This window comes from Moschus berezovskii, chromosome 7 (assembly GCF_049115385.1).
Source record: "Moschus berezovskii isolate FMDL1 chromosome 7, NW_MosBer_1.0, whole genome shotgun sequence".
In the NCBI taxonomy this organism is placed as follows: Eukaryota; Metazoa; Chordata; class Mammalia; order Artiodactyla; family Moschidae; genus Moschus; species Moschus berezovskii.
This window is the reverse complement of record NC_142466.1, coordinates 91,150,474-91,178,152: the sequence shown is the minus strand read 5'-3', so window position 1 is coordinate 91,178,152 and position 27,679 is coordinate 91,150,474. Positions and strand designations below refer to the sequence as shown.

The 27,679-nt window shown below is 39.3% G+C and overlaps 1 protein-coding gene across 1 annotated transcript; it reads left to right on the top strand.

Moving 5' to 3' along the window:
- Window positions 1-27,679, top strand: FAM240B (family with sequence similarity 240 member B). The gene is made up of 3 exons (XM_055427936.2): window positions 1-108; window positions 17,781-17,926; window positions 27,155-27,679. The coding sequence occupies exons 2-3, from the start codon at window positions 17,784-17,786 to the stop codon at window positions 27,246-27,248; spliced, it is 237 nt and encodes a 78-aa protein (XP_055283911.1). The 5' UTR covers window positions 1-108; window positions 17,781-17,783; the 3' UTR covers window positions 27,249-27,679.

Below are 27,679 nucleotides of genomic sequence, written 5' to 3'. Positions count from 1 at the left end.
CTTGAGGCCTTCACAAATCAGAGCTAAGGATCCAGGAGTGGGACTGGGAGTCTTACCCTCTGTTGTAACCTAGCAGGATATCAGCTCACCTGCAAATTCATCTTTAAGGTACAGTGTGTTCAGCTCTATGTTGTCAGGTGTGGGAACAGCTTACCTCTGGAGCTGGGAGTTACATCCCAGTTCTTATACGTGTGTTCTTTTTTGGCCACTTGTACTCCTTTTTTTCACTGCCTTCTGCACCAGTTTGGAAATAGAGTTAGGCCAACAGAGTTTTTCTGTCTCAGATTTCTACATGTCAGTTATGCATGAATTTCAAGTTAAAGAGTGTGAGAAAGCAGAAATTAGCTTTCTATCTCACTGAGTAAGGCTTTCTTAAGATTAAATAAAATACAGAATACATCTCATGTTGATTAATGGATAACTTAGTCCCAATGAAACATTGATTGTGAATGCCAGAAGCATGGAGGCTTCTCAGAAAGCTGAAGGTCAGGAGAATTAATCTTTAGTTGGGTTTTTCACTTGACTGAATTACCTGGAACTTGGGAAATTAAACTGTAGAAGTTTTTTTGTTTTAGTTTATATAATTCACCATTGCCTTGCCTCTCATTAGATGACATAAGTGCTTGAGTCTCAAACAAAATCAAAGTTCAATAAATGTTATTTGATTAAACTGATATTTATTTAAAGGAAGTTCTAGTACTCTTTCAGTATAAGTTATTTAGCAAACTTACCAGTTTCCAAAGGAACTGAGACTTTTCCAAATTGGTATTGAGTTGCTGCAAATAAAACTAATTATTTTAATAGATATAAACTTTAGTAAAAAGTACTTTGCTGTGGAGATGCAGAAGAACAGAACTGCTCATTTGGCAAAGAATAGTCCCCTTTTGCTACAGTGCCTTTTTGTCTAATCATTGATATTTGCCCTTTACATATGTGCAAAGCAAACAGATATCCTCATTTGGAAGACATAAACTGAAATACAAAGCTCCTATAATGCTGAAAGTACAGATTATTCCCTTGAACTTGATACTAATGGATTTCCCTGACTATTAGAGCTAAAAGGGAAGCTTGGTGAACGTCTAAAACCAGATAGCTCAATTCACAGATGAGGTGACTTAAGTGTCCTTGCCAAAATCTAAAAGGAAATTCTGTAAGCAAAGTGAATGAAACTCACAAATAAAAAACATTTAAATATGTATTTAAGAAATGAATATGTTAATCATAATACAGTTGGGATAACTAGAGACCACATATCATCAAAAGAAAATAGGAGAAATAGAAAGCAATAATTGGCCATTTAGATTATCTACCTCCTGTGAGAACTCTGAACATTTAAAAAAATTATCTCAAAATATGTATCTTTCTGATTAGCACAAGAATGCATTTAAACTTGTTAAATTTATGTTTGTTTAAATTATGAGTTCTTTTTATGTTTGAATACAATTGAATTGAAATACATACTGGCTTTTTCTAAGTCTATAAACATTCCAACACTCAAATCACTGCAGAGCAATATGGAATTATACTCTCAGCATTTAATAGTACATAGCCGTTGGCCTGTAATTATACTTCTAGGAGTTTATGCTCGGTATAAAGTTGTGAACAAAGTGTATAATTCACTCTATAATTTTTTTTGTAATAGATCCAAATAGGAATTAAGTTAATGCCCATCCACATAAGCATGCTGAAGTAAATTATAGCAAATCCATTAAAAATCATGACCATAAAAACAATACAGGCTGGAAAGGAAATATTTTTTAGAGTGAAAAATGAAAAATGGAGGACACTGTATATAGTATAGTTCTACCTGTGAAAAAACATGCACACATGTGGTTTCATAAAAACGGAAATATACATAAGACATCATTCACAGTGGATATCTTTGAAAAGTATTATCTGGAAGCAGCAAAGAAAGAGAAGACTTTGAGTATTATATCCTTTTAGTACCATTTGAAATGGTTTGCTGTGTACTACCATATTTTCATATTCTTCAAGGAGCATCTTTGGTGATAGTGTAAAATTTAAAAACTTGTTGATCAAATTATTTGCGGGATTTTCTGACAAGAAATATTGAGTAAATTATAGCATGCAATACTTTTCATATGTATCCCCAAATATGTGGATGGTCACAACAAAGGGAAAAAAATTCAAATGGACCTACAATACTCAGAGAGAAAAAGTAGAGCAAATGCTTCCCTAAGTCTCCATATTTTGGTTTCAAGTGTCTTATCTCCGTCAACATCACCACTAAGTGTGCCAAATGTGTTTATTCTCCTCGTCATCCCTGCTCACTGTTTCTACTCACACTCCAGTCTTCCTGACTTTTTCTGTTTAGACACAGCTGCCTCTCTTACATCTCTTGATTTTCTAATGAATTATGTTTTACTAATCACAATGATCCAGTTTTTGCATCATCTATGGTGCAAACATCTGAGTTAACAACCATCATGATTTTTATTCTCCCTCAACAGAGCAATAAAGATGATTAACGAGGTTTGTTCCAGATATTGCATTTTCTAAAAGAAAAAAAAAATGTTTCTGGACACAACTGTATTGGGAAATCAGACTCTGGCTAATGCCCACGCTTTTAAAGAAGATGCACAGTTCATTTTCTGTTCAGAAAAAAGTAACATTGATTAGTGACAGTCAAATAGTCAGTGGGCTAGAATTTGCTGGGGTGGGGTTGGCGGTGGTGGGGGAGAACAATATTTTAGTCAGATTTTATATTTTAGCTATCTTACCACTTAACCTTTAAAGCTTTTTCAAAGAATTATAAACTTTGCTAGAGGAGCAAATTTGTTGGAGAATTTTGGCTTACCAGATGAGTGATGTCATCATGAGGAAATCACAGGCATTTTACCCATTGGATAGGTAAGTTTATGATGCACTGAGTGAAGGGTGCTGTATTAAGCAAGGTACTTAGCCCACAGTGTTTAGAGTACAGTTAATGGGACAAGGGAATGGAGTTGGGACCTGGCTCTTGGTCCCAATTCAGCCAGACACGGAGGTTCTCTGTGCTTCAGTGGAGTTGGGCAAATGCAGACCCAGGGTTTCTCTGTGATGGGCAGGATAGCTCCCCAGTTCCCTTTCAACCCCAATTAGATGACTAGACATCAATGGAGCAGCAGTCTAGATGTGGCCAATGTAAACCTACAGTGGTTAACAATGATCACAAAGCTGGAGGAGGCCAAATTCTGTTTGCTTTCCCTTTGCAGTTTTTAATTTTAACTCTACATGTGCTGAGTGTATATTTCTCCCTGGAGAAGGGAACAGCAACCCACTCCAGTATTCCTGCCTTGAGAATTCCGTGGACAGAGGTGCCTGGGGTCTATAGTCCATGGGGTTGCAAAGAGTCAGATACAGCTAAGTGACTAATGCACTAAGGCATAGCTACATAGCCCGTGGAGAGCTCCATGGTTTTTCCATTAGACCAGGTAGGACTCAAAAACTGGTGACCAAAGAGCCAAATCTGGCCAACAGACATTTTCTGATATTTACACAATGCTTAAAATGTCTTAAATTCACTATCAACGTTTTAAAATAAGGATATTACATATTTTTAAAACTTAGAATTTTCAGCTTTACTTGAAAAACTTTTGGCAGTGCTGGGACCAAGCACTGCTGGCAAAAGTCAGTTAGAGCTAAGTGACAGTATCTCCTTTAAATGGGCCATGTATTCTAGAATTTGTTAGAGCTGTCTAAACAAACCTGGACCTGCAAGCTTCTGAGTCTGTAGCCTTTGATTTGTAGGCAATCAGCATTTGCTGTTGTTGTTTAGTCACTAAATTACGTCCAACGCTTTGCAACCCCCAGGACTGCAGCACGCCAGGCTCCTCTGTCCTCCCCTATCTCCCAGAGTTTGCTCAAATTCACCTCTGTTGAGTTAGTGATGCTATCTAACCATCTCTTCCTCTGCTGCCCTTTTCTCCTTTTGCCTTCAATTTTTCCCAGCATCAGGGTCTTTTCCCTCATTTACAATCAGTATTACAAATATAAATAGACAACCCAGGATTTTATTAAGCACTACTGTAGTCAGGTGCTGAATGCTTATCACGGCAGCTTTTTTAATGGAAAACTTACTAATCTTGTGAAAGTATATATTGTTCCATTTTACAGATGAAAAAACAGACTTGGTTCAAGTAACTTGCCCAAGTGGAATGTGGATATCTCCTAATTCGTAGTTCAGGGTTCTTTCCATGACTCAGGTTAGGCTGTGCTCTTGAAGGGGTTAATTCTAAACTCATTGAAAATGCTCCTCTGAGAGAGAATGACCCATAATTCACAACTGTCAATAGTGTCAGGAAAATGCCCCTGTTTAATATAAAGCCCTTTTTTAGAGTTTTGTTTTGAAACCATTTTAGATTTAGACAAAGCTGTAAATCTGTCACCCAGTTTTCTCTAATATTAACATCTTACATAATCAGGTACATTTACCAAAACTATATAATAAAAATTGGTACAATAAAATTAACTGCAGATTTTGTTCTGATTCCTCCAATTTTTCCACTGTTTTTTTCCTCCTGTTTCAGGATCCAATCCAAAATACTACATTGTATTTAAGTAATTTAGATGAGATATATGTATATATGTGTGTGTGTGTAAATATTTATCCTTAATTTCCTCCAGCCTGTGACAGTTTTCCAGTTCTTTCCTTGTCTTTTGTGACCTTAACATTTTTAATGGGTAGTGGCCAGGTATTTTGTAGAGTGTTCCTGAATTTGATTTGTCTGCAATTTTCTTGTGACTAGACAGGCAGAACTTTCTGGAGCTAAGGAAAGTATACCATAGAGATGATGTGCCCCTCTGTCTTATATAAGAAGACATGTGCTATCAACACTGCTTACTATTAGGGATGTGAACCTTGTTCATATCGTTAAGGGTGCTATTTATTTCTCTACTGTAAATATACTATTTTCTCCTCAGTCACCAAGTCATCCAAAACTCAAGGGGAGAGGAATTCAGCTTCATTCTTGGGTTGGGGGTGAGTAATCAACAATTTATGGTCATAAGTTAAAATTACCATAATAATTGCTAAATTTTTGGAGAGGTTTTTTGAGGCTATACAAATACCCTGTTTCTTCTTAAAGTTTCCTCCACTAATTTTATCATTCATCAAAGGATTCCACCTGAGGCAGCTATGTGGTATTCTTATGGTGATATTTCAATTCCCCTCATTCCTTCTACATTTATTCATTGGAATTCTTCTAAAAAGGGATGATTTTCCCTTCTATCCCATTTATTTCACTAATTGATATGAGATTCATCCTTTGGGTTATAACTAATATCATGTTATTTATTTTGTTGCTCAAATTGTTCCCAGTTTTGGATATTGGGAGCCCTTTCAAGTTGGTCTCCTATCTTTCTTCAATTCCCTTCACTTTTTAAAAGACTTTTCTTACTTTTTGGCATTACAAAATGCTCAGTAGCAGGGATGTTAATAAGTAACATGTGTCCAAAGTTTATTTACCAGAGGTCAATGCTCTGCACACAAAGTTGGCAAAGCAGTGTGGTAAATGTGAGAGAAGCAAGGTGAGTGAGGGAAAGTCGCTCAGTCGTGTCCGACTCTGTGACCCCAATGGCAATTTTTCTCTTGAAAGAAGAGAACAGTAATTTTTACTTTTTTAACATCTTATTTGGAAAAAAAAAGTCAAGATTGTGAAATGTTACAAGAATTGTTCTGATCTAGTTACCAAGCCTCCCAGTTTAAGCCCACAGAGACATAGAGATTCTCAGGATTGAGAGCATAGGTTGGACCTGTGTGAGTCCAACCAATGCCCTTGCAGAGAATAATTATATTCTCTGATGACAGAAACTAAGTAGTCTTTATTTTTCCTAGGGTAGGTGAACTTTTCCCTAAATGAGTGAGGAAAGTGGTTCAATTTGTGGAAGGTGATGACAGGACTTTTGGAATCTATCGGGGACCAGCCTCGATATGGCCCAGGGTATCCTCGGGATGAACGGCGTCGGCGTCAGAGAGAGAGAGAGAAAGAGAGAGAGACAGGGGCTGATGATTCCTTGGTTTACGCTGGAAACCAATAAAACCCCAGCACGGGGCTTGCTCTGTTTACGTAGGCCGCAGGCGCCCTCTCGAATCACTGGAGGCACCCCACCAGGGCACCCCCTCGAGTGGGTCTTAGAAGCCCAGGCAGATAAGTAAACTCAGAGGGCCCAGCGCTCCAAGGATCTCAACCAGAAAAAGGAGAATAGAGAAAAGGATGGAAAAAGAGAAAGAACGACACGGGGAGACCAAGCTTCAGTGAGCAAGGCCCAAAACTTTATTTTCCAGTGCTGCTTTTATACCCTAAGTTACGCGCATAAGAAACAGAGAAAGGGAGGTATAGAGTCACACTAAAATCAAGTGGGGTCAGCAGTCTTGATTCTTATCAGGATCAGGGCTTATTTTTGTGTGTCTCGTGATAAAAGTTTTAGGTGGTTTACATCATCTTCTGGCCAGGGGGCCTGCTAACAGTTTTATGGCCCTCTCTCCTAACAATAGGTTAGTTAGCAAGTAAAAGGCTTATATTCTTTTAAGGTGACTTTCCTAAAGTTAGGTGCTAGACACATAACAAAGTTACATTCCTATAAGGCACCGGTGTAGTGAGCTGCAAGAAAGGAATTTATTAACTTAAGATCTGATGTGGTTAAATCAAAGGCTACTACTTATATTCTCTATATGTGATTAATATATTTCCAAGGATACAATAGATAGAGGAAACTTTGCAGCAAGCATTGATTCAACAATGAAATCTTTTTTAGTACTATTCTAATGATTTTAACTTCTTCAACAGATTCCTGTATTTTAGAATATTAGGCTTTCTGTCCTTGCATGGCTGGGAGGCTATAAACAGTCACATTCGTAGTTGTAAAAGCCCGGACAAACTTGTCATGCAAGTTAGAAAGCTATCAGAGGGGCTTGGATTGGAACACTCCTATTAAGCCGAGGAGAACTTTTAAACTACAGCTCTGAATTAATGTTTTCAGAGAAAGGTGGTTGGGGGGAAGCCCCCGCAAGTATTAGAGGACTTGGTAAGAGGCGTAAGATAGTAAAGCAGTCAGACTCCGGTTTTCTTTGGGGTAGATGCTCAGGTAAGTCCAGGGGGTTCCTCGAGTCCTGATCAGCCTTTGCCCGTCAGGCCTCTTCCCCAGTTGACCTTTGCCATGGGTAGGATTTCCCTCGCTGGCTCCCGGCAGGAATCAGCATATGTTCAATGTTCAGCACCAGTGTTTACTGGTTCTGTGATTTGAACAAAAACTTAAGTCTTCTAAACCTGTTTTTTGCCTGATAACAGGAAATAAGATCTACTTCCCAGGGCTATTTATATAATTAAATGAGATAATTTTCCAGATCTCATTAGCAACTGCAAAGCATGATTCATCACCTGCTGCTACTTCTGTGTGATGTCAATATCTGATGAATGAACAGACCAGGAACCATGAAATCCACAGGTCAAGGGTAGATTCATGACTTTCCCCCCTTTTTAACTCTGTGGCTGGGGGTAAGTCACTAAACTTCTCAGACTTACTTTCTCATCCACAAATACAGAAATAATAAAACCTACCACAATATTTTGAGGGTTAATGAGACAATATTTGATACTGTACTTGATGCAGATGGATAATCTTAATATAGATGAAAATGATGAGGATGTTTTCCTATGAGTCAGTTATTATGTTAAGTTTTTTAGATCTAATCTCATTTAATTTTCAGAACAATCTTTTTTGTTATGAGAACTTTAAGCTTTAGAATGGTTGTAGAAATTTCCCAGGGTTACATGGACTCAAGGTCACGTCTTTATTTAATTAATTACTTGCCTAATAATTATTGGTATTCTTTCTTCATGACTTACTGTCATTCCAATTAATTCAGATAAGTCCCAGAGGAAACAAGAGGACCAAATTTTTACAGGCATATTCAATACAAGTGTTATTTTCTTATTAGTCTTCTTTTATTAAAATCTTTAGCTATCTCAGAATTCACGTGTACGGTCCCAGGCAGTCTTTTATTTCACCTATGCCTTTTATTAAGACCCAAATATCATTAGTTCAGTTCATTTGCTCAGTTGTGTCCTACTCTTTGCGACCCCATGGACAGCAGCAAGCCAGGCCTCCATCAAGTCAGTGATGCCATCCAACCATCTCATCCTCTGTCGTCCCCTTTTCCTCCCACCTTCAATCTTTCCCAGCATCAGGGTCTTTTCAAATGACTCAGTTCTTAGCATCAGGTGACCAAAGTATTGGAGTTTCAGCTTCAGCATCAGTCCTTCCAATGAATATTCAGGACTGATTTCCTTTAGGATGGACTGGTTGGATCTCCTTGCAGTCCAAGGGACTCTCAAGAGTCTTCTCCAACACCACAGTTTAAAAGCATCATTTCTTTGGCGCTCAGCTTTCTTTGTAGTCCAACTCTCACATCCATACATGACTACTGGAGAAAACATAGCTTTGACTAGACGGACCTTTGTTGGTAAAGTTATGTCTCTGCTTTTTAATATGCTGTCTAGGTTGGTCATAACTTTTCTTCCAAGGAGCAAGTGTCTTATAATTTCATGGCTGCAGTCACCATTTGCAGTGATTTTGGAGCCCCAAAAATAAAATCTGCCACTGTTTCCACTGATTCCCCATCTATTTGCCATGAAGTGATGGGACCAGGTGCCATGATCTTAGCTTTCTGAATGTTGAGTTTTAAGCCAACTTTTTCACTCTCCTCTTTCACTTTTATCAAGAGGCTCTAGTTCTTCTTCACTTTCTACCATAAGGGTGGTGTCATCTGCATAACTGAGCTTTTTGATATTTCCCCCAGCAAACTTGATTCCAGCTTGTGCTTCATCCAGCCCAGCGTTTCTCATGATGTACTCTAAATAAGCAGGGTGACAATATAAAGCCTTGTTGTACTCCTTAATTTATTTGGAACAAGTTTGTTGTTCCATGTCCAGTTCTAACTGTTTCTTCCTGACCTGCACACAGATTTCTCAAGAGGCAGGTCAGGGGGTCTGGTATTCCTATCTCTTTCAGAATTTTCCAGAGTTTGTTGTGATCCACACAATCAAAGGCTTTGACATAGTCAATAAAATAGAAGTAGATGTTTTTCTGGAACTCTCCTGCTTTTCAGTTTCCAATACCAATGCATTTTACTCTAGTGTTTATCTTAAAGAGGAGAATTATTTCTCTTTATCCATGTTTTTATCAATACTTGGAAAATGAAAAGATAAATATAGTAAACCTGATATATATTTTTAAAGGTTGGGAATCACTTATTCCTCAGAGCGTCTTATGAAAAAAAAAAAACTCATTTATGTGAACATTTCCAGATAGCTCAGTGGGTAAAGAATCTGCCTGCAATACAGGAGATGAGAGTTCAATCCCTGGGTCAGGAAGATCCCCTGGAGGAGGAAATAGCAACCCCTCATATAGACAGAGGAGAAGGCACTGGCAACCCACTTCGGTACTCTTGCCTGGAAAATCCCATGGGCAGAGGAACCTGGTGGGCTGCAGTCCATGGGGTCGCTAGGAGTTGGACACAACTGAGTGACTTCACTTTCACTTTCCACTTTCCTGCATTGGAGAAGGAAATGGCAACCCACTCCGGTGTTCTTGCCTGGAGAATCCCAGGGACAGGGGAGCCTGGTGGGCTGCCGTCTATGGGGTCGCACAGAGTCGGACACGACTGAAGCGACTTAGCAGCAGCAGCAGCAGCATATAGACAGAGGAGCCTAGGGGGCTACAGTCCATGGGGTCACAGAGTCAGACACAACTGAGCACAGCACAACACGGCCATGATAACTATTTAAATTTGCTCCTCCTGATTTTCGAGCCATTGAGGGTGGGGGAAAACATAGCTATCTAGGTATCAAGAAAAAGTAATTGTCTTATATTCTTAGAGAATCTCAGGATTGTTGTTGTTTTGGTGCTAGGTCCTGTCTGAGTGTTTTGTGACCCCATAGACTGTAGCCCACCAGGCTCCTCTGTCCTTGGGATTTCCCGGGGAAGAATATTGAAATGAGTTGCCATTTTCTTATCCAGTGAATCTTCACAACCCAGGGATCAAACCCACATCTCCTGCTTTAGCAGGTAGATTCTTTCCACTGAGCCACAGGAAAGCCCTAAGACTGGGGATTAAAAAAGACTTTAAGAGCACACACATAGATTCATCTAAAGAGTATATTCCTCTCTGATATGCATACACCATGGGATGAAAGTAGCAAGTTGAAATGTAAAAGGGATGAGGGTAAAGATCTAAACTTGGGTTTATTAAAAATTAATTTCACAAGGACATAATGGAAACAATTGAGTTTGAAAATTTTCTCAGTAAAAGGTAAGATCTTAGTCTCAAAGATCTTTAAAAATGACTCAGGAGTTTTCAGCTACCTGACGAGTTTGTGTGTCGGGACATTCCTTAGCATTTTTTATCCCTGTGACAATATAAGCAACACTGATCTGTTCCATAGGAGATTACAGTGGTTTTCCCTTCTTCCTGACTCCACTCAGAGAACAACTTAGGAAAGTAATGCCTTTTCAGTCTCATTAGAGCCCCTATAGGAGTAGCACTACAGACGTAGTTGATGAGACACTTGAGGTCACAGAGAAAGTAACTATCAGTGCTTAGGTTTCCCATTAGCACTTCTAGGGAAAGCCAGACACCTTTCATTTTCTGTCCCCTGCCTCATTTTGATATTTTCCAAAAAAATGTTTTTCTAAAGTTAAATTCTGTTTTTTGAGGCTAAAAATGAGAAGAGCTACTACCATGCTGCTTATAACACGGTATATGATGTAAAACAAGTAAAAATAAAGGAGTACAGGTGGCATAGCTCATCTAAAACAAAATGTATTTCCTTGAATGTAAATTCTTACATGCTATCATGATCCTAAATGCTGAAGTTCACATTTTCCAGCAGTTTCTAGCAAAACAAGCAGATTATGAAGTAACATGGGAAGATTGAGTCCAGACTTTGGCAGAGTAGCAACTGTCGACTTTAGTAAGACAATCACTTCTTAAATATATTGGACATTATTTAGTGAATGGGATTATGAAATCTGACCACAAGGATCCCCAAATAGAGTATCCTACATAATGTGAAGGTGAAACACATCCAAGAACTTTTGCTGAAGTGTTCTCTGTACATTGTCCAACTCTGGGCCTTGAACAAACACGGAAGCATCTTATCCCTTAAGTGTAACGCTTTCTGGTTCTGACAGCTCATCAACAGAGATAAATAAACCTTGAATACATCTGAGCCAAGAAAGAGTAAAACATTTAATACCATTTATAAAGTAAAGAGGTGCTCAGTCACTCAGCCATGTCCAACTCTTTGCCAACCCCATGGACTGTAGCCCGCCAGAACTCCCCTGTCCATGGAGTTTCCCAGGCAAGAATACTGGAGTGGGTTGCCATTTCCTACTCCAGGGGTTTTTCCTGACCCAGGGATTGAACTTGAGTCTCCTGCATTGGCAGGAGGATTCTTTACCACAGAGCCACCTGGGAATCCCTAAAGGGAAGATGATAAGAGCTTATTTAGGTGACGGTTCAAATTCATTAACATTTTTTGATCTTTAACCAGGGGTAGGGCAATAGACTGTGAGCTCCCTGAGGGCAGGCATGTGTTGTGTTGGTAGATGAATGTTTGGGGAATGAATGGCAGTGTATTAGGTGATTTCCTCTATATTACCACAATTAACCTCTAGTTTATGGATAATGAAACTGCAGCTCAGAGCAGCAGAAGCAGTTATTGCCCAAAGTCACAGCAGTAACAACAGTTCTCTGTCCTCCTTCTTAGCTCCTTGGCCATCCTCTAGGTATGGTGAATGGGGCCACAACCACATTTGTGTTTGGTAGGCCATACACTGTACCTGTATGTTATCTAGTAAGTGAGGTGAGGGTTGGTGAGAAGTTTCAACCCTGTTGCTGCTGGGATGACAGCGAGAGCCACTCTGGCCAAGGAGGATGGTGTTTGCACATTTAGGTTTGGAGGCAGGAAAGTGGCTGCTCAGAGAGACTGGCAGGAAGAAGGGAGACAAAGTGAAATAGGACAGGATGCCCTGCAGAGAGAGGCTGTGGAGGGTTTTTAAGAAAAGGAAGAAAGATGTAAAGCTAAAGTCTTAGACAGAGAACACATCCCTTAAGAGAAGCAACTAGGGAGCCATCAGACAGCACGCAGTTGAAAACCCTCTTTTCTTCAGCAAGCACAGTGTTCACCTCCGTCTTTAATGTGATGTCTTGAAGCAGAACATGTGCTCTGAAAATGACCATGTCTTCCCTGCTCCCTGTTGCTCAGGTCTAGTGGCTTCACTCCCCTAGGAGTAAAGGGGGCTTGACTTGACCCCTGAGAATATATGATTTGACCCTTGTTCAGTTCAGTTCAGTTCAGTTCAGTCACTCAGTCGTGTCCGACTCTTTGCGACCTCATGAATCACAGCACGCCAGGCCTCCCTGTCCATCACCAACTCCCAGAGTTCACTCAAACTCATGACCCTTGTTCAAGTGTTCCCAAATGTCACAGCCTCAGAAGTGCTTTCTGACACAAAGGGAACAGGAAGCAGTGCTAGAATGCATCAGATCCTTCAGAGCCTGGTACTTGAATTCCCAAAGGCTCACCCTGATTTAATTTATTCCTTGAATGTGTAGATATCACCCTGCTTTCAGCTGTTTCTCTTAACCTAACGTAACTCTTAATTACACAACTGAAATGTTTTTTGAAATAAATCCTCCTTCCTTATCCAAATGGCACCTTTTTTTCTGAATGGAATGAATGTGAAACAACATGATGACGTGAGCAGTCTACGTTCCTGCATAGGCCTCTTTTTTAAAAATGAAAATTTCTTTAGGAAAAAATATTCTAAATATCAAGAAAAGAAGTTAGTGGAAAAACTATCCTTTTTCTGAATACCAGATACCTAATATAAACTTGAAATTTTTAGGGACATTTTGTAATAAAAGAATGTGTGAATAAATCTTGCATTACCTTTTGTCTACTTTAGTTGCAAGTCTGCATTAACACTTTCCTCCCAGGTGAAAGCAAGTGGTACTTTCTTATCTAGTGTTTATAGAGGCAGAGATCACATCAAGAGAGTGAGGCCTTAGATAGCTTGAACTAAATTCATAGGAAACCTAATTGTACACATTCTATACTCTAATTCTATGAATAAAAATTTGATATGATATATACTTGTTAAAATCTGATATATACTTTTATTAACAACTCTTTTAATGTCAAGTGACCAGGAATTTATCAGAAGTATGTACATTGAATCATATAGCCAAGGACAGAAAGCAAATGGGAAATACACCCTTATAAAACAGAACATGCTCCCATCAGGCTGCAGGATGGGCCCTTCTCTACTCTTAAGACTCACGGTCAGAGAGAATCTGGAGAGACTCTAGGGTACAGCACCTTCCCTCATGCTCCTGGCACAGTTTTGTCTAAGTCATTTGTGGCTACAGAAGGAAGATGGGTCTAGGAGAAAAAATAGGAGTGGATTTGGAAAAAAACTTTATGGAATACTTAGAGCTGCCTTCAGTCCAGAAAAATCAAGTTTATTTCTATTTTAAGACATTTATACATCCCTGTAAGTGGGAAGGTCTTGGCACCTCTCTGGTACAGAAGGTGAGAGTGTTAGTCACTCAGTCGTGTCTGACTCTGTGCGACCCCATGGACTGTAGCCCTCCAAGCTCTTCTGTCCATGGAATTCTCCAGGCAAGAATACTAGAGTGGGTTGCCATTATCTTCTCCAGGGGATCTTCCTGACCCAGGGATCAAATCCGGGTCTGCTGCATTGCAGGCAGTTTCTGTACCCTCTGAGCCACTAGGGGAGCCTCTGACTGGTACAGGTGTCAGTCTATTATTATAAATATAAATAAAATATTCTGAATTATTCTGTATTATAAATATTATGTTATATTAATAAATTGCATACTCTAATATAAAATAGTATAATTATAGAAGTCTATATTATAGAATGATAACTATTCTATATCATAAATGCAAAATAATAAATGGATTTCTTATTCCCGGAAACCTTTTCGAAACTTCTCTCTCACTCTCAATCCTCTGGGCTGCCCACCTAGGCAATGCAGCTTGCATGGGATCACTGGCACTCTGTCGTGAGGGAGTGAAGGTCAAAGTCCTTTCTAATCTCCAGCTGAAGACAAAGCTTTTCTCTGAGTAAGCACTCACCAATAAGTGGAAAAGGATTTGTTTTACAGTCTTTGCATCTACTTGCCCCCAAAAGCCACTAAGATCTGAAAAATGAACATGTTTGCTGCTGCTGCTGCTGCTAAGTCACTTCAGTCGTGTCCGACTCTGTGTGACCCCATAGATGGAAGCCCACCAGGCTCCCCCGTCCCTGGGATTCTCCGGGCAAGAACACTGGAGTGGGTTGCCATTTCCTTCTCCAATGTGTGAAAGTGAAAAGTGAAAGTGAAGTTGCTTAGTCGTGCTTAGCGACCCCACGGACTGCAGCCTACCGAGCTCCTCCATCCATGGGATTTTCTAGGCAATAGTACTTGAGTGGTTTGCCATTGCCTTCTCCGGAGCAATGTTTAGGTAAAAAGTAAATGTTTTTTAGTATTAAACATGTCTACTTTCATGAGACATATACACACATGCTACACAAACTTGCTCTGGATATGCTCAAACCCAGAATAGTCACCATTTCTTGTGATGAGGCTTAATAGAAATAGAGGGCATGCACTTTTAAGATGGGCAGACCAAGACAGAAATTTCTGCTCTTTCCTGTTCAGTTATGAGGCTATAGGCAAATTCTGTCTCTCAGTTTCTTCATCTGAACCATGAATTCGGAATTGATTCTGAACTCATGGTTCAGATGAAGAAACTGAGAGAGTTTAAGACATTTATAGATCCCTCTGTCTGAACTGCTGTGAGGATCAAATGGGACAGTTTGTAAGAAATGCCTATTATATACTATATGCTCAATAAATGGTAGTTGTTCAGTCGCTCAGTCCTGTCCAACTCTTTGCAACCCCATGGACTGCAGCATGCCAGGCTTCCCTGCCTTTCACCATCTTCCAGATCTTGCTCAAACTCATGTCCATTGAGTCAATGATGCCATCCTCCATCTCGTCCTCTGTTGTCCCCTTGTCCTCCCACCTTCAATCTTTCCCAGCATCAGGGTCTTTTCTAAACGAGTTGGCTCTTTGCATCAGTTGGCCAAAGTATTGAAGATTCAGCTTCAGCATTAGTCCTTCCAATGAATATTCAGGGTTGATTTCCTTTAGGACTGACTGGTTTGATCTCCTTGCAGTCCAAGGGTCTCTCAAGAGTCTTCTCCAACACCACAGTTCAAAAGCATCAATTCTTTGGTACTCAGGCTTCTTTATGGTTCTACTCTCACATCCATACTTGACTACTGGAAAAACCATAACTTTGACTATATGGACCTTTGTTGGCAAAGTAATGTCTCTGCTTTTTAATATCTTTAATATCTGCTTTTTAATATTTTTAATTAATGTCTCTGCTGTCTAGGTTGGTCATAGTTTTTCTTCCAAAGAGCAAGCGTCTTTTAATTTCATGGCAGCACTCACCATCAGAAGTGATGTTAGAGCCCAAGAAAATAAAGTCTGTCACTGTTTCCATTGTTTTCCCATCTCTTTGCCATGAAGTGATGGGACCGGATGCCATGATCTTAATTTTTTGAATTTTGAGCTTTAAACCAGCTTTTTCACTCTCCTCTTTCACCTTCCTCAAGAGGCTCTTTAGTTCCTCTTCAATTTCTGCCATAAGGGTGGTATTATCTGCATATCTGAGGTTATTAATATTTCTCCCAGCAATCTTGATTTCAGCTTGTGCTTCATCCAACCCAGTATTTCACATGAGGTACTCTGCAATACTTTGACCACCTCATGCGACGAGTTGCTTCACTGGAAAAGACTCTGATGCTGGGAAGGACTAGGGGCGGGAGGAGAAGGGGACGATAGAATGAGATGGCTGGATGGTATCACCGACTCGATGGATATGAGTTTGAGTGAACTCCGGGAGTTGGTGATGGACAGGGAGGCCTGGCGTGCTGTGATTCATGGGGTCGCAAAGAGTCGGACATGACTGAGCAACTGAACTGAACTGAACTCTGCATTTAAGTTAAATAAGCAGGGTGACAATACATGCACTGACGTACTCCTTTCCCAATTTTGAACCAATCTGTTGTTCCATGTCCGGTTCTAACTGTTGCTTCTTGACTTGCATACAGGTTTCACAGGAGGCAGATAAGGTGGTCTGGTATTCCTATCTCCTTAAAAATTTTTCACAGTTTATTGTGATCCACACTGTCAAAGGCTTTAGCATAGTCAATGAAGCAGAAGTAGGTGTTTTTCTGAAATTCTGTTGCTTTTTCTATGATCCAACAGATGTTGGCAATTTGATCTCTGGGTTCCCTTGTCTTTTCTAAATCCAGCTTGAATTGAAAGTTCTCAGTTCATGTACTGTTGAAATCTAGCTTGGAAAATTTTGAGCACTACCTTGATATTGTATGTGAAATGAGTGTAATTGTGTGGTAATTTGAACATTATTTAGTATTGTCCTTCTTTGGGATTGGAATAAAAACTGACTTTTTCCAGTCTGATGGCCACTGCTGAGTTTTCCAAATTTGTGGCATATTGAGTGCAGCACTTTAACAGCATCACCTTTTAGGATTTTAAATAGCTCAGCTGGAATTCTGTCACTTTTACTAGCTTTGTTCATGGTAATGCTTCCTAAAGCCTAGAATGGTCCTTACCATTCTGTGCTTTATTGTGACCATCTTTGCATGAAATGTTCCTTTGATATCTGTAAATGGTAGATGTTATTTTTATTCTGTGAGGAAGGATGAAAAGAGCATAACATTTGTTGGGCGCCTGCTATTTGCCATGCATTGCATCTAGAGCTTTGCTCACACCATCTCATTCTACACACACACACACACACACACACAGAGTTGGGAAATAACAAAGGATAATTTTTTAAGTTAAAATCATGACTCTCACAAACATGAGATGAACTAGTATCAAATTTTTTACTTTATTTAATGACAAAATTATTAAGATACTAAAACTGATTTAAGGAGAATTTATTTATTTATTTTTAAATTATTTTATTATTATTATTTTTTTTAGTATATTATTTATTTTTTTATTTATTTTAATTGGAGGCTAATTACTTTACAATATTGTATTGGTTTTGCCATACATTGACATGAATCCGCCCTGGGTGTACATGTGTTCCCCATTTTGAACCCCCCTCCCACCTCCCTCCCCATCCCATCCCTCTGGGTCATCCCAGTGCACCAGCCCCAAGCATCCTATATCATGCATCGAACCTGGACTGGTAATTCATTTCACATATGATAATATATATGTTTCAATGCCATTCTCCCAAATCATCCCACCCTCTCCCTCTCCCACAGAGTCCCTTCTATACACCTGTGTCTCTTTTGCTGTCTCGCATACAGGGTTATCATTACTATCTTTCTAAATTCTATATGTATGCATTATTGTACTGAAAACCCCCACATATTTAGGCAACCAGGGCTTCCCTGGTGGACCAGATGGTAAAGAATCTGCCTGCCATGTAGGAGACCTGAGTTCTGTCCCTGGGTTGGGAAGATCCCCGGAGAAGGGAATGGCTACCCGCTCCAGTATTCTTGCCTAAATAATTCCATGGGCAGAGGAGACTGGAGGGCTATAATCCATGGGGTCACAAAATCTGTAAACAGCAGTGTATAGATTCAAACATCTTTTATCATTCCAAAATTAGAGTGGCTTTATTTGAAGTACTTGGGTTTGTTTTTCTTTTTAGAGGATGAACAATCAATACATTCGTCGAGAAGTCTTCTGCTGTGAAACCTGTCATGAGCTCAAAAGCTTCTGGGAGAAGGAAATTAGCAAACAGACCTGTTACCGGGAACTGGAGGAAGATCGTCAGGGAAGGAGTGCCCTGAGAAAGTATGTGAATTGTTTCTTCACTGTTTTTCAAGGGAGATTTCCCCAGAAATATACCAGATGTGAAGATGAGAAGCTGAATTATTTTCATTACTCACTGTCCTAATTATGCAAATGTTGGAAGTGATATTGTTAGGTCAGTGCAGCCACAAATCAAAAGGAGAACAAGGCTTTGAAGGAAGGTGTTTATTATATTCACAGCTTTCAGAGAGAGTATCGCTGCATACCATGCAGTGCCATAGGGGAAACACCAGGTTTTGGCCAGGTGACAGAAAATGAAAACAAGGGGAAAGTCTAAGCCAGAACCTTTATTGGCATTTCCAAGGAAAAGACAAGTCAAGGCAGAGTAAACAGCTTAGGACTGACTAGCTTGAGTGATGCCCAGGCGTTTTGGGATTTATGGGTGGTCTCTAGTTGTCTGGTGCTTGTCCTGGCCCTGGGATGGTATAGGGCAGAAGAAATATGGCTTTATGTATGAGAGAATGATAAGGAGGTGGTAGGGGCCACAGACTCAGGATTTGTTGACACAAAAGAAAGGGCTAGCCCTGGGAAGGGCAGCCTTTCTGTGGCCATTAAGCTTTCTAAGACGTCAAAATATCATAAAATATAGAAAATTACAGACATGACTTATTCATCTACTCATGCCACCATCTGTATCAGGATTTCTCATCCTTTTAGCACTACTGACATTTAGGGCCTCATAATTCTTTGTTAGTGGAGTGGCTGTCTTGTGCTTTGTAAGAAGTTTAGCAGTATCCCTCAAAACATTAGATGCTGGTAGGATTCCCCTTCCCCATTGTGACAACCAAAATTATCTCCCAACATTGCCAAATGTCCCCTGGAGAATGAAGGCACCCCTGATTGAGAACCAATGATATAGATATGAACAAGTTTTTTTGGTGTAAACAAAATTGAGTTTCTGTTATTTATATCTTAATGAACTGAAAAAAATCTCTTCCTCACCCTGCCTCTGTTGCAATCCCCAGGACACAAGGTTACACTGAGTTTAGAGTTAGATCAACAGATGTGTATAAGTATGAAAGATCCCACCTTTGAGATCCTACATATTAAGATCTGGGGTGGGGAAGATAATGTGGTCTTCCCTTCACTGGCAGTTGAACTTGTTTTAGCTAGAAGAGTCTGCTGAGAGGGGAACGTTTATTTATGTGAGAAGACATGTGTCACATGTGTCAACATTGCTCTGACTAAAACGGCCAGCACTTGCCCTCACGTGTGTAATGCCTTGGAGCAGACAGATCAGCTCAACTTTTCAGGGACTGTCTGGGTTCTCCATCACAGAAATGGGAATAGCCCAGCCAAGCTGTCTGTTTGCTAAGATGCTCATTCACAAGTGTAATGGCATCTGTGTTCTAAGGGACAACGAGGCATGTGCCTCCATGTTTCTGAATATGCTGAGCTAAAAACACATATAATTCACATGTATTGTGTTGCACCAACATTAACTTCTTAAAACCCTTCTTCAGCTCCTAAGGGGAATAGCCTCTCAGTACCCAGAGAAATCAAAACCAAATGTCAAAATATTTGTTTATATATTGCTAATGTAACCATACAATTTGAAACTTTGTCCTTGAATAATTATCTTCCAGCATACACTTGACTAGACCAATGAATGGTGTAAACACTTGGGTTCCTATTTCAGCCCCCTGGGTTATGACTTTCCAAAATACATATATATAAGTGACAAACACACACATAACATTAACACAAAAAAATTTTTACCCTCCATTTAAAAAATGGCAAATTCAAGTCACTGTGCAATCAAGAAATGTTCTAAATGAACGGTAGAAGACAAAAATCTCAAAAAAACCCAAAAATTTTCAGCAATGCCAGAGCCAATAATGCCTTCTGTTCCCCATCTGAGCTAACCAGCAAAACCTTGTGCCAAATCTGGGTAGAGTGGAAACAGGTGCTTTACCATGGACATGCTTATTAGCACATGCCTATGGGTTCACTGATGGAGAGGAATGCCACCAGAGCTGTGGAGAATCCATTTACCCTGGGAACACATGTGAGTTGAAGAGGTCCTGGAGATGAGATCACAAGGTAAAGTGGGTGGTCTCAGAACTAGAAATCCTCTTACTCTCTCTGAGTCTGGCTAGGAAGGAGCAACACAGCAGGTGTCAGTCCCCTGGAGAAGTAGAAAACGGGTTTGAAATAACTGTTGAGGCAATCTGAGAGAAGTCAAGCATACTGTGGGAATAATGAACAATTCTCCTGGTGTGTTGGGACAGCCCAGATGTATGTATATCATTTTTTTATCATCATGTATTATGCTCCCTTTTATTTTCCAAAGTATCTCAATTTAGATGATAACTTACATGAACATCTAAGTCTAAATAACAAGGCTGAAACTAATTTGAAAAAAATAATGTTTTAATGCAATAAGTATGACCTTCAAAATTCTTCTTCAGAATTTAGCAGAACTCACAATGTCAATATACATTAAATCTGGTTGACTTGTGTGACGAGAAGGGTTTATTAGTCCTCACCCCAAGACCATTCACCTACCCCTGTTTTGATTCCTGCTTATCAGTTATGTCAACTATGCTGTGGTTTGGGGTTCTTCCTGCTCAATCATTTCTTCCTTCCCTACCCCACCCCCCAGCCTCTGCTTTATTTTCCATAGGTAATTCCTTCAATTATGCTTCTTGGAGGACGCAAACTGACACATTTATTTCGGCCTAGCAAGCACGTGATAGAAAAACACTAATTATGTGCCCAACTGATCTCTGATTCTTAGGATTCTGGTTTAAGATTTACCACCCCGTTCACCAAATCCTGCTTTCTAGTCAAAACCCATACTAATCAAGCAGACTTTGTATTCCTAGATAATAATTACAACTCCTCCACAAATCAGATGAATCTAGAACACTAAATAGTAGGTATTATTTGGCCTCCATTTGAAAAGTGAGGTCAATATTTCTAGGCTTAAGGGAAAAAAGTTCTCTTCAAGCTTTAATGTCTGTTTTATTACTCTTCTACTGTATCTGACTCTGTATACCAATTTTTGAGTATTATCTTTTTCATATTGATCTTTCTTGCTACAGACTAAAAGGTCCATATACACACTTCCATTCACCAAATTACTGAGAGCACAAAGATAGAGAAGCAACACAGTAATGAAAGATAGCGACCAGAAAGGGGCAGTTAACAGTATAAATACTCATAAAACAGGATTCAGTGGGGATTTAGGTGGCATCTATCATCCATCTGGTAATATGTAGTGATACAGCTACTATAAAAAGTGAATAAATGTGTCATGAACCCCAGATTCCTAAATTCTGTTCCTATAATAAATTAATCATTCCAGATGTGTTCATATGGGTCCTTCAAGAAGCAGAGGGCAAGATGAAGTTAGATGAGTACGAGATTTATTGGGGGAAGCTCCTGTGAGAAAAAAATGGGAAGCAAGTTGTGGTGTGCTGGTAAATATTTAACAACTACTTCTCTGTGGAGTGTACATACATATATACATATTCATATATGTACATACATTCATACATATGTATACATACATATATATATACATACACTCAACATTCAGAAAACTAAGATCATGGCATCTGGTCCCATCACTTCATGGCAAATAGATGGGGAAACAGTGGAAACAGTGGCTGGCTTTATTTTTCTGGGCTCCAAAATTACTGCAGATGGTGACTGCAGCTGTGAAATTAAAAGACACTTGCTCCTTGGAAGAAAAGTTATGACCAACCTAGATAGCATATTAAAAAGCAGAGACATCACTTTGCCAACAAAGGTCCATCTAGTCAAAGCTTTGGTTTTTCCAGTAGTCATGTATGGATGTGAGAGTTAGACTATAAAGAAAGGTGAGCGCCGAAGAATTGATGCTTTTGAACCGTGGTGTTGGAAAAGACTCTTGAGAGTCCCTTGGACAGCAAGAAGAACCAACCAGTCCATCCTAAAGGAAATCAGTCCTGAATATTCATTGGGAGGACTGATGCTGAAGCTGAAACTCCAATACTTTGGCCACCTGATGCGAAGAACTGAGTTATTTGAAAAGACCCTGATGCTGGGAATGATTGAAGGCAGGAGGAGAAGGGGACAACAGAGGATGAGATGGTTGGATGGCATCACTGACTCAATGGACATGAGTTTGAGCAAGCTCCAGGAGTTGATGATAGACAGGGAAGGCTGGCATGCTGCAGTCCATGGGTTGGCAAAGAGTTGGACACTACTGAGCGACTGAACTGAACTGATACATATACACATATATATACATAAGTTTATTATAAATTTTACTGATATAAAGATGTGTAATGGCAACCCACTCCAGTACTCTTGCCTGGAAAATCCCATGGATGCAGGAGCCTGGTAGGCTGCAGTCCATGGGGCCGCTAAGAGTCGGACACGACTGAGCGACTTCACTCTCACTTTTCACTTTCCTGCATTGGAGAAGGAAATGGCAACCCACTCCAGTGTTCTTGCCTGGAGAATCCCAGGGACGGGGAAGCCTGGTGGGCTGCCGTCTATGGGGTCACACAGAATCAGACACGACTGAAGTGACTTAGCAGCAGCAGCAACACAAATCTTTACAAATCATAAGAAAATGTACAATGTTTTTTATTACACATTTCATGTAGCCAACTGATTCTCATAACATCTTTCTATTGGCTTTTACTAACCTTTGTGTCTGTAGTCCACCTGTGATAGCAATTCAGCTATGATTTGATGAAATCAGACAAACAATAAATGCTTAATATTTTCAAATTTGTGGATCATATGCTCTTGTGTTGCAACTGTTCAATTCTGTGACTGTGTGAAAGTAGTCACAGACAGTATGTCAACACACGGGCAGGGCTATATTCTGATAAAAGTTTATTCACAAAAACAGGCAGTTGGCCAGCTGGATCTCTGAGCAACACATTTTCATGCTCGCCACACTAAGGAAAAGTTAAAGCCCCTTTAAATAATGATGAACCTACATGATACTGGGGCTTCGCAGGTGACACAGTGGTAAAGAATCTGCCTGCCAATGCAGAAGACGCCAGAGACACAGTTTCAATCCCTGGGTTGGGAAGATTCCTTTGATAAGGAAATCGCAACCCTCTCCAGGGGATCTTCCTGATCCAGGAATCGAACTGGGGTCTCCTGCATTGCAGGTGGATTCTTTACCAACTGAGTTACCAGGGAAGTCCATGTGTAATGTACATGCCCACTAATGGAAAAGCATAAGTTACAAGTTTTATCTCCCCTTTCAAACTGGAAAATTATATCTTTGTGTCATTTATTCTATTTAAAGCTGAAGCAGAATGAGGATGATAACCAAAGTCTTTACAGTATTCCCCCATGTCCCTAATTCTCTCAATATTTCAACTTTCAATCCTTGGTTGCTAATGTGCTTAAGCAACAACTACCACCAAACAACAGGCCAACATTCCAAATTCTTTCCATTCTCTCTTGAGCCCATAATTGAGCAGACTTTTAAGTAAGAAGTTTCCTGGAAACAGTTTGGTAATAGATACCTAGAGCTTTCAAAATATTTATACCCTCAGACTGCCCTGGTGGTCCAATGGTTAAGAATCTCCCTGCCAATGCAGGGGACCATGGGTTCAATCCCTGGTCTGGAAAGATTTCACATGCCTAAGGGCAACTAAAGCCTGTATGCCACAACTACTGAGCCCACACCCTGCAGCTATGGAAGCCTGCACGCCTCAGAGTCCATGCTCTGCAACAAGAGAGACCACTGCAATGAGAAGCCTGTGCACTGGTGCTAAACAGTAGCCCCTGCTAGACACAACTAGAGAAAGCCTGAGCACAGCAGTGAAGACCTAGTGCAGTCGAAAATAAAAATAAAATTTAAAAAAAATTGTACCCTCTTGTTATTCACCTCTGGGAATCTCTTGAATGAAAGTAGACTAGTATATAGAAAGAATATTACATATTATCGTATTCATTTTAGGGTTATTTACAAGACTGAAAAGTAAAGCTGAATCCAAGTTTTCTTTATTCTTTATTATATATTCTAATTTATCCATAATAATCATGCACTGATTTAACATTGTTATGAGTTGTGCCTCCCACCCTGCAAATTTGTATATGGAAGTCCTAACCCCCAGTCCTGTCTCAGAACGTGACTGTATTTGGAGATAGGGCCTTTACAAAAGATGAGAGTTAAAATGAGACCTTTTATGGTGGGTCCCAGTCCAATCTAACTGTTGTCCTGATAAGAAGAGGACGTTTGATACACAAAGGGACACCAAGAATGCACAAACACAGAGAAAAGGACACGTGAGGGTGGATTAAGATGGCCACATGCATGCAAAGGGAAGAGGCCTTGGGAGAAATCAAACCTGCTGACACCTCCGTCTCGAGCTCCCATCCTCTAAAACTGTGAGACAATAAATGTCTGATGTTTAAGCCAACAAGTCTGTGTTATTTTTTTATGGCTGCACTAGTAAATGAATAAAAGCATTTATCCAACTTAAGAAACTAACCAAGTGTATACCTTGGAAAACCAGTGTCCTTCTCAGTTAGGCTCCTTGACATGCTCTCCAGAGAAAATAGCCATCAACAATTTCTCATATATGTCTCCCAAAACTTTAGTTTTAATAAGCAAATAAATATGTGTGCTATATTTCTATACAAAATGGGACCTATACAATCTTCACTATTCTGCAACTTCCTTTTTTAACTTACTCTATCTTGGAAGTTTTTCTATATTAACATTTTCAGTTCTTCTTTAGTGTTTTCTACTGTAATGACACGACAATCAATTTAACCAATCACCTTGAAGGACGTTTAGGTTGTTTTTCATTTGGGGACTTTGCAATCAATGTTGCAATAAGAATACTTATACATACATTTTTCATACATGGATACTATTATGGGATAAGTTCATAGAAATGAAGATGTTATGTCAAAGAAAGAATGTTTAAAATATTGATAACTATTGCCCTCTTGTCTTGCAAAGAGGTTGTTTTAGTCTAAACTTTCACTCAAGTCTGGGAATGCCAAATTTTACTGTCACTCATAATGTGTGTTGTCAAACTCTTAATCACTTTTAATTTAACAGGTGAAAATGGCATCTCACTGTTTTAAACTGAATTTAATTAATTACAAGTTTGGTTGAGATCTTTTCATATGCATAGGAACTAGCTGGATTTTTTTGTGCCTGGTAGATTATAGACTCTCTTTTTCTTAATTGACTTATAAGCCTGCATTTCTCTTCTTTCTATGTACAGATCTATGAGTCTGGCAAATGCTCAGAATCATGTAATCACCACAGTCAACATATAGAATAATTCCATCACTCTGAAAAAATCCCCTTATGTTTCTGCTCTGGGTCACCTCTGTACTAATTTCCAATCCATAGCAACCACTGATCTGTTCTACATCGCTATAGTTTTGCCTTTTGCAGAATGTCATAAATGGATTTTACAGTATGTAGTCTTTTACGTCCGGTTCTTTTCATTTAGCACAATGTACTTGGGATTTCTTCTTCTTGTGTGTATCAGTTGTGTGTATCCATTTCTTCTCATTGATGAGTACTTTTCTATGGTAGGAATGTATCATAACTTTGTGATCCACTCCCCCACTGAAGTAAATTTAGGTTATTTCCAGGTTTTGGTGACTATAAATAGAGTGCTATAAACATTCATATACAGATTTCTGTGTGAACATGAATTTCTATTTCTCTTGAGTAAACTCTCAGGATTGAGATTACTGGGTCTTATGGTTAACATACGGTTAAATGTGTAAGAAACTGTTTTACAAACTGACTGCACCATTTCACATTTTAATAACAATGTAAGAAAATTCTGGTTACTCAACAACTTGACTAATGCTTGGTTTGAGTTTTGTTGTAAAGGTTTTTTTGGTTTGGTGGGTGAAGGTTGAATTTTAGTTTTGCCAGGGGAGGTGGAGAGTGACAGAGTTGGCTTTGTTTTTGTTTTGATCATTCTGTCAAGTGAGTGATACCTCCTCGTGGTTTTAATTTGAATTTTCCTAATTATATTGAGCATCTTTTATCTGTTTATTTGCCACTCATCCTAATTATGTTGAGCATGTCTTATGCGTTTATTTGCCACTCTTCTTTAGAAAAATGGCTGTTCCAATATTATATCCATTATATTATTTTCTTATTATTGAGTTTGAAATATTATACTTTCTAGAAACAAGTCTCTTATCAGAGATGTTATGTGCAAATATTGTTAATGGCTTGTCTTTTATTCTCTTCACAGTATCTTTCACAGAGTAAATGTTTTAATTTTGATAAAGTCCCAAATTTTCTCTTCTTTTATGAATCATGCTTTTTTGTGTTGTATATAAGAATTTTTTCCTGATCCCAAGATCGTGAAGATATTATTTTTTGGCTTTTCTGTTGAAGCCTTAGTCTTACTTACCTTCAAGTCTATGATCCATTTTTAGTTAATTTTGTATAAAACGTGGAGTGTGGGTCAAGGGCCATGTTTTTTTTTTTTAATATGGATGTATAATGTTCCAGTACCATTTATTTAAAAGCTATCCTTCATGCCAGGTGGCTCAGTGGTAAAGAACCTGCCTACTAATGCAGGAGATGTGAGTTTGATCTCTGGGTTGGGAAGATCCCTTGGAGGAGGAAATGACAACCCACTCCAGTATTCTTGCTGGGAAAATCCCATGGACTGAAGAGCCTGGTGGGCTACAGTCCATGGGGTCACAAAGAGGTGGACATGACTGAGTGACTGAGCACTCACACATCCTTCCTCCATTGAGTTGTCTTTGTCCCTGATCAAAAATCAAGTGTCTGTGTTTGTGTGTATTTATATCTATACTCTCTATTCTGTTCTATGATCTGTTTGTTCTTTCACTGATGCTACACTGTCTTGATGATGGTAGCTTTATATTAAGCCTCAAAGTCACATAGTCTATATCCTCCAGCTTTCTTCTACTTTAAAATTGTTTTGCTAATCAACTTCTTTTGCCTTTCCATATAAAATTTAGGATCAGCTTGTTGATAGCTACAGAAAAGTCCTGCTGGGATTTTGATTCATATTACACTGAATCCACATATGGATTTCGGAAGGAGTAAATTTTGGAGAAAACTACGCATTCGTAGACTGTTCATTACTCTTATTAATTATTTTTTTCATTAATTTGTAAAAGCCATTTGTTGCTCTTAAAAGTATTCTTCAGAAGAAAATAAACTTCACTGGACCAGCAGATGTGGAAACAAATGCAATAACCATGAATATTGTTTCTTCTCCTCAGGCTCAGAGAAGAATGGAAGCAGAGACTGGAGAAAAGGCTGAGGATGTTGGACAATCCTGATGGGAAGGAAAAGCAGGCAAACACTGTGGGCTGAGAGCTTCCTGCCTCATCCACTTCAAAGATAACAAACCACCAAGGGCACTTTTCTAGGAGAAAAAACTAACACCCAGGTTATGTTGACTTACTAAGCAGGCCGCTCTTTATTTGCTCTCCCATTTGTGAAGGGATTTACATGTGAAACCTCCCCTAGTGCTAATGGGACTCTTTATCCATCTCAATCCTCCCTGTCACAGAGGACAGGCTGACCGCCAATGGGATACGAAGCTCGGGGTATCTAATATAAAAATCTCTTGGAATTAGCACTTCCAAGTTTCAAAGATCCACGTAATGTAATTTATTTCCACATATTCTTCTCATTTTGAAATCTGAATATTTTGTTCAGGCTTACCAGGGGCAATTACTATTTGGGAACCTGGCTTCCCTAAGTATTCTGGAAAAACAGAGTCATACAATCTTATTTCCTGT

Coding starts and splice junctions, on each gene's coding strand:
- FAM240B (XM_055427936.2), top strand. CDS start 17,784: ATGAACAATCAATACATTCGTCGAGAAGTCTTCTGCTGTGAAACCTGT. Junction 17,927..27,154: donor GGAAGGAGTGCCCTGAGAAA/GTATGTGAATTG, acceptor TCTTCTCCTCAG/GCTCAGAGAAGAATGGAAGC.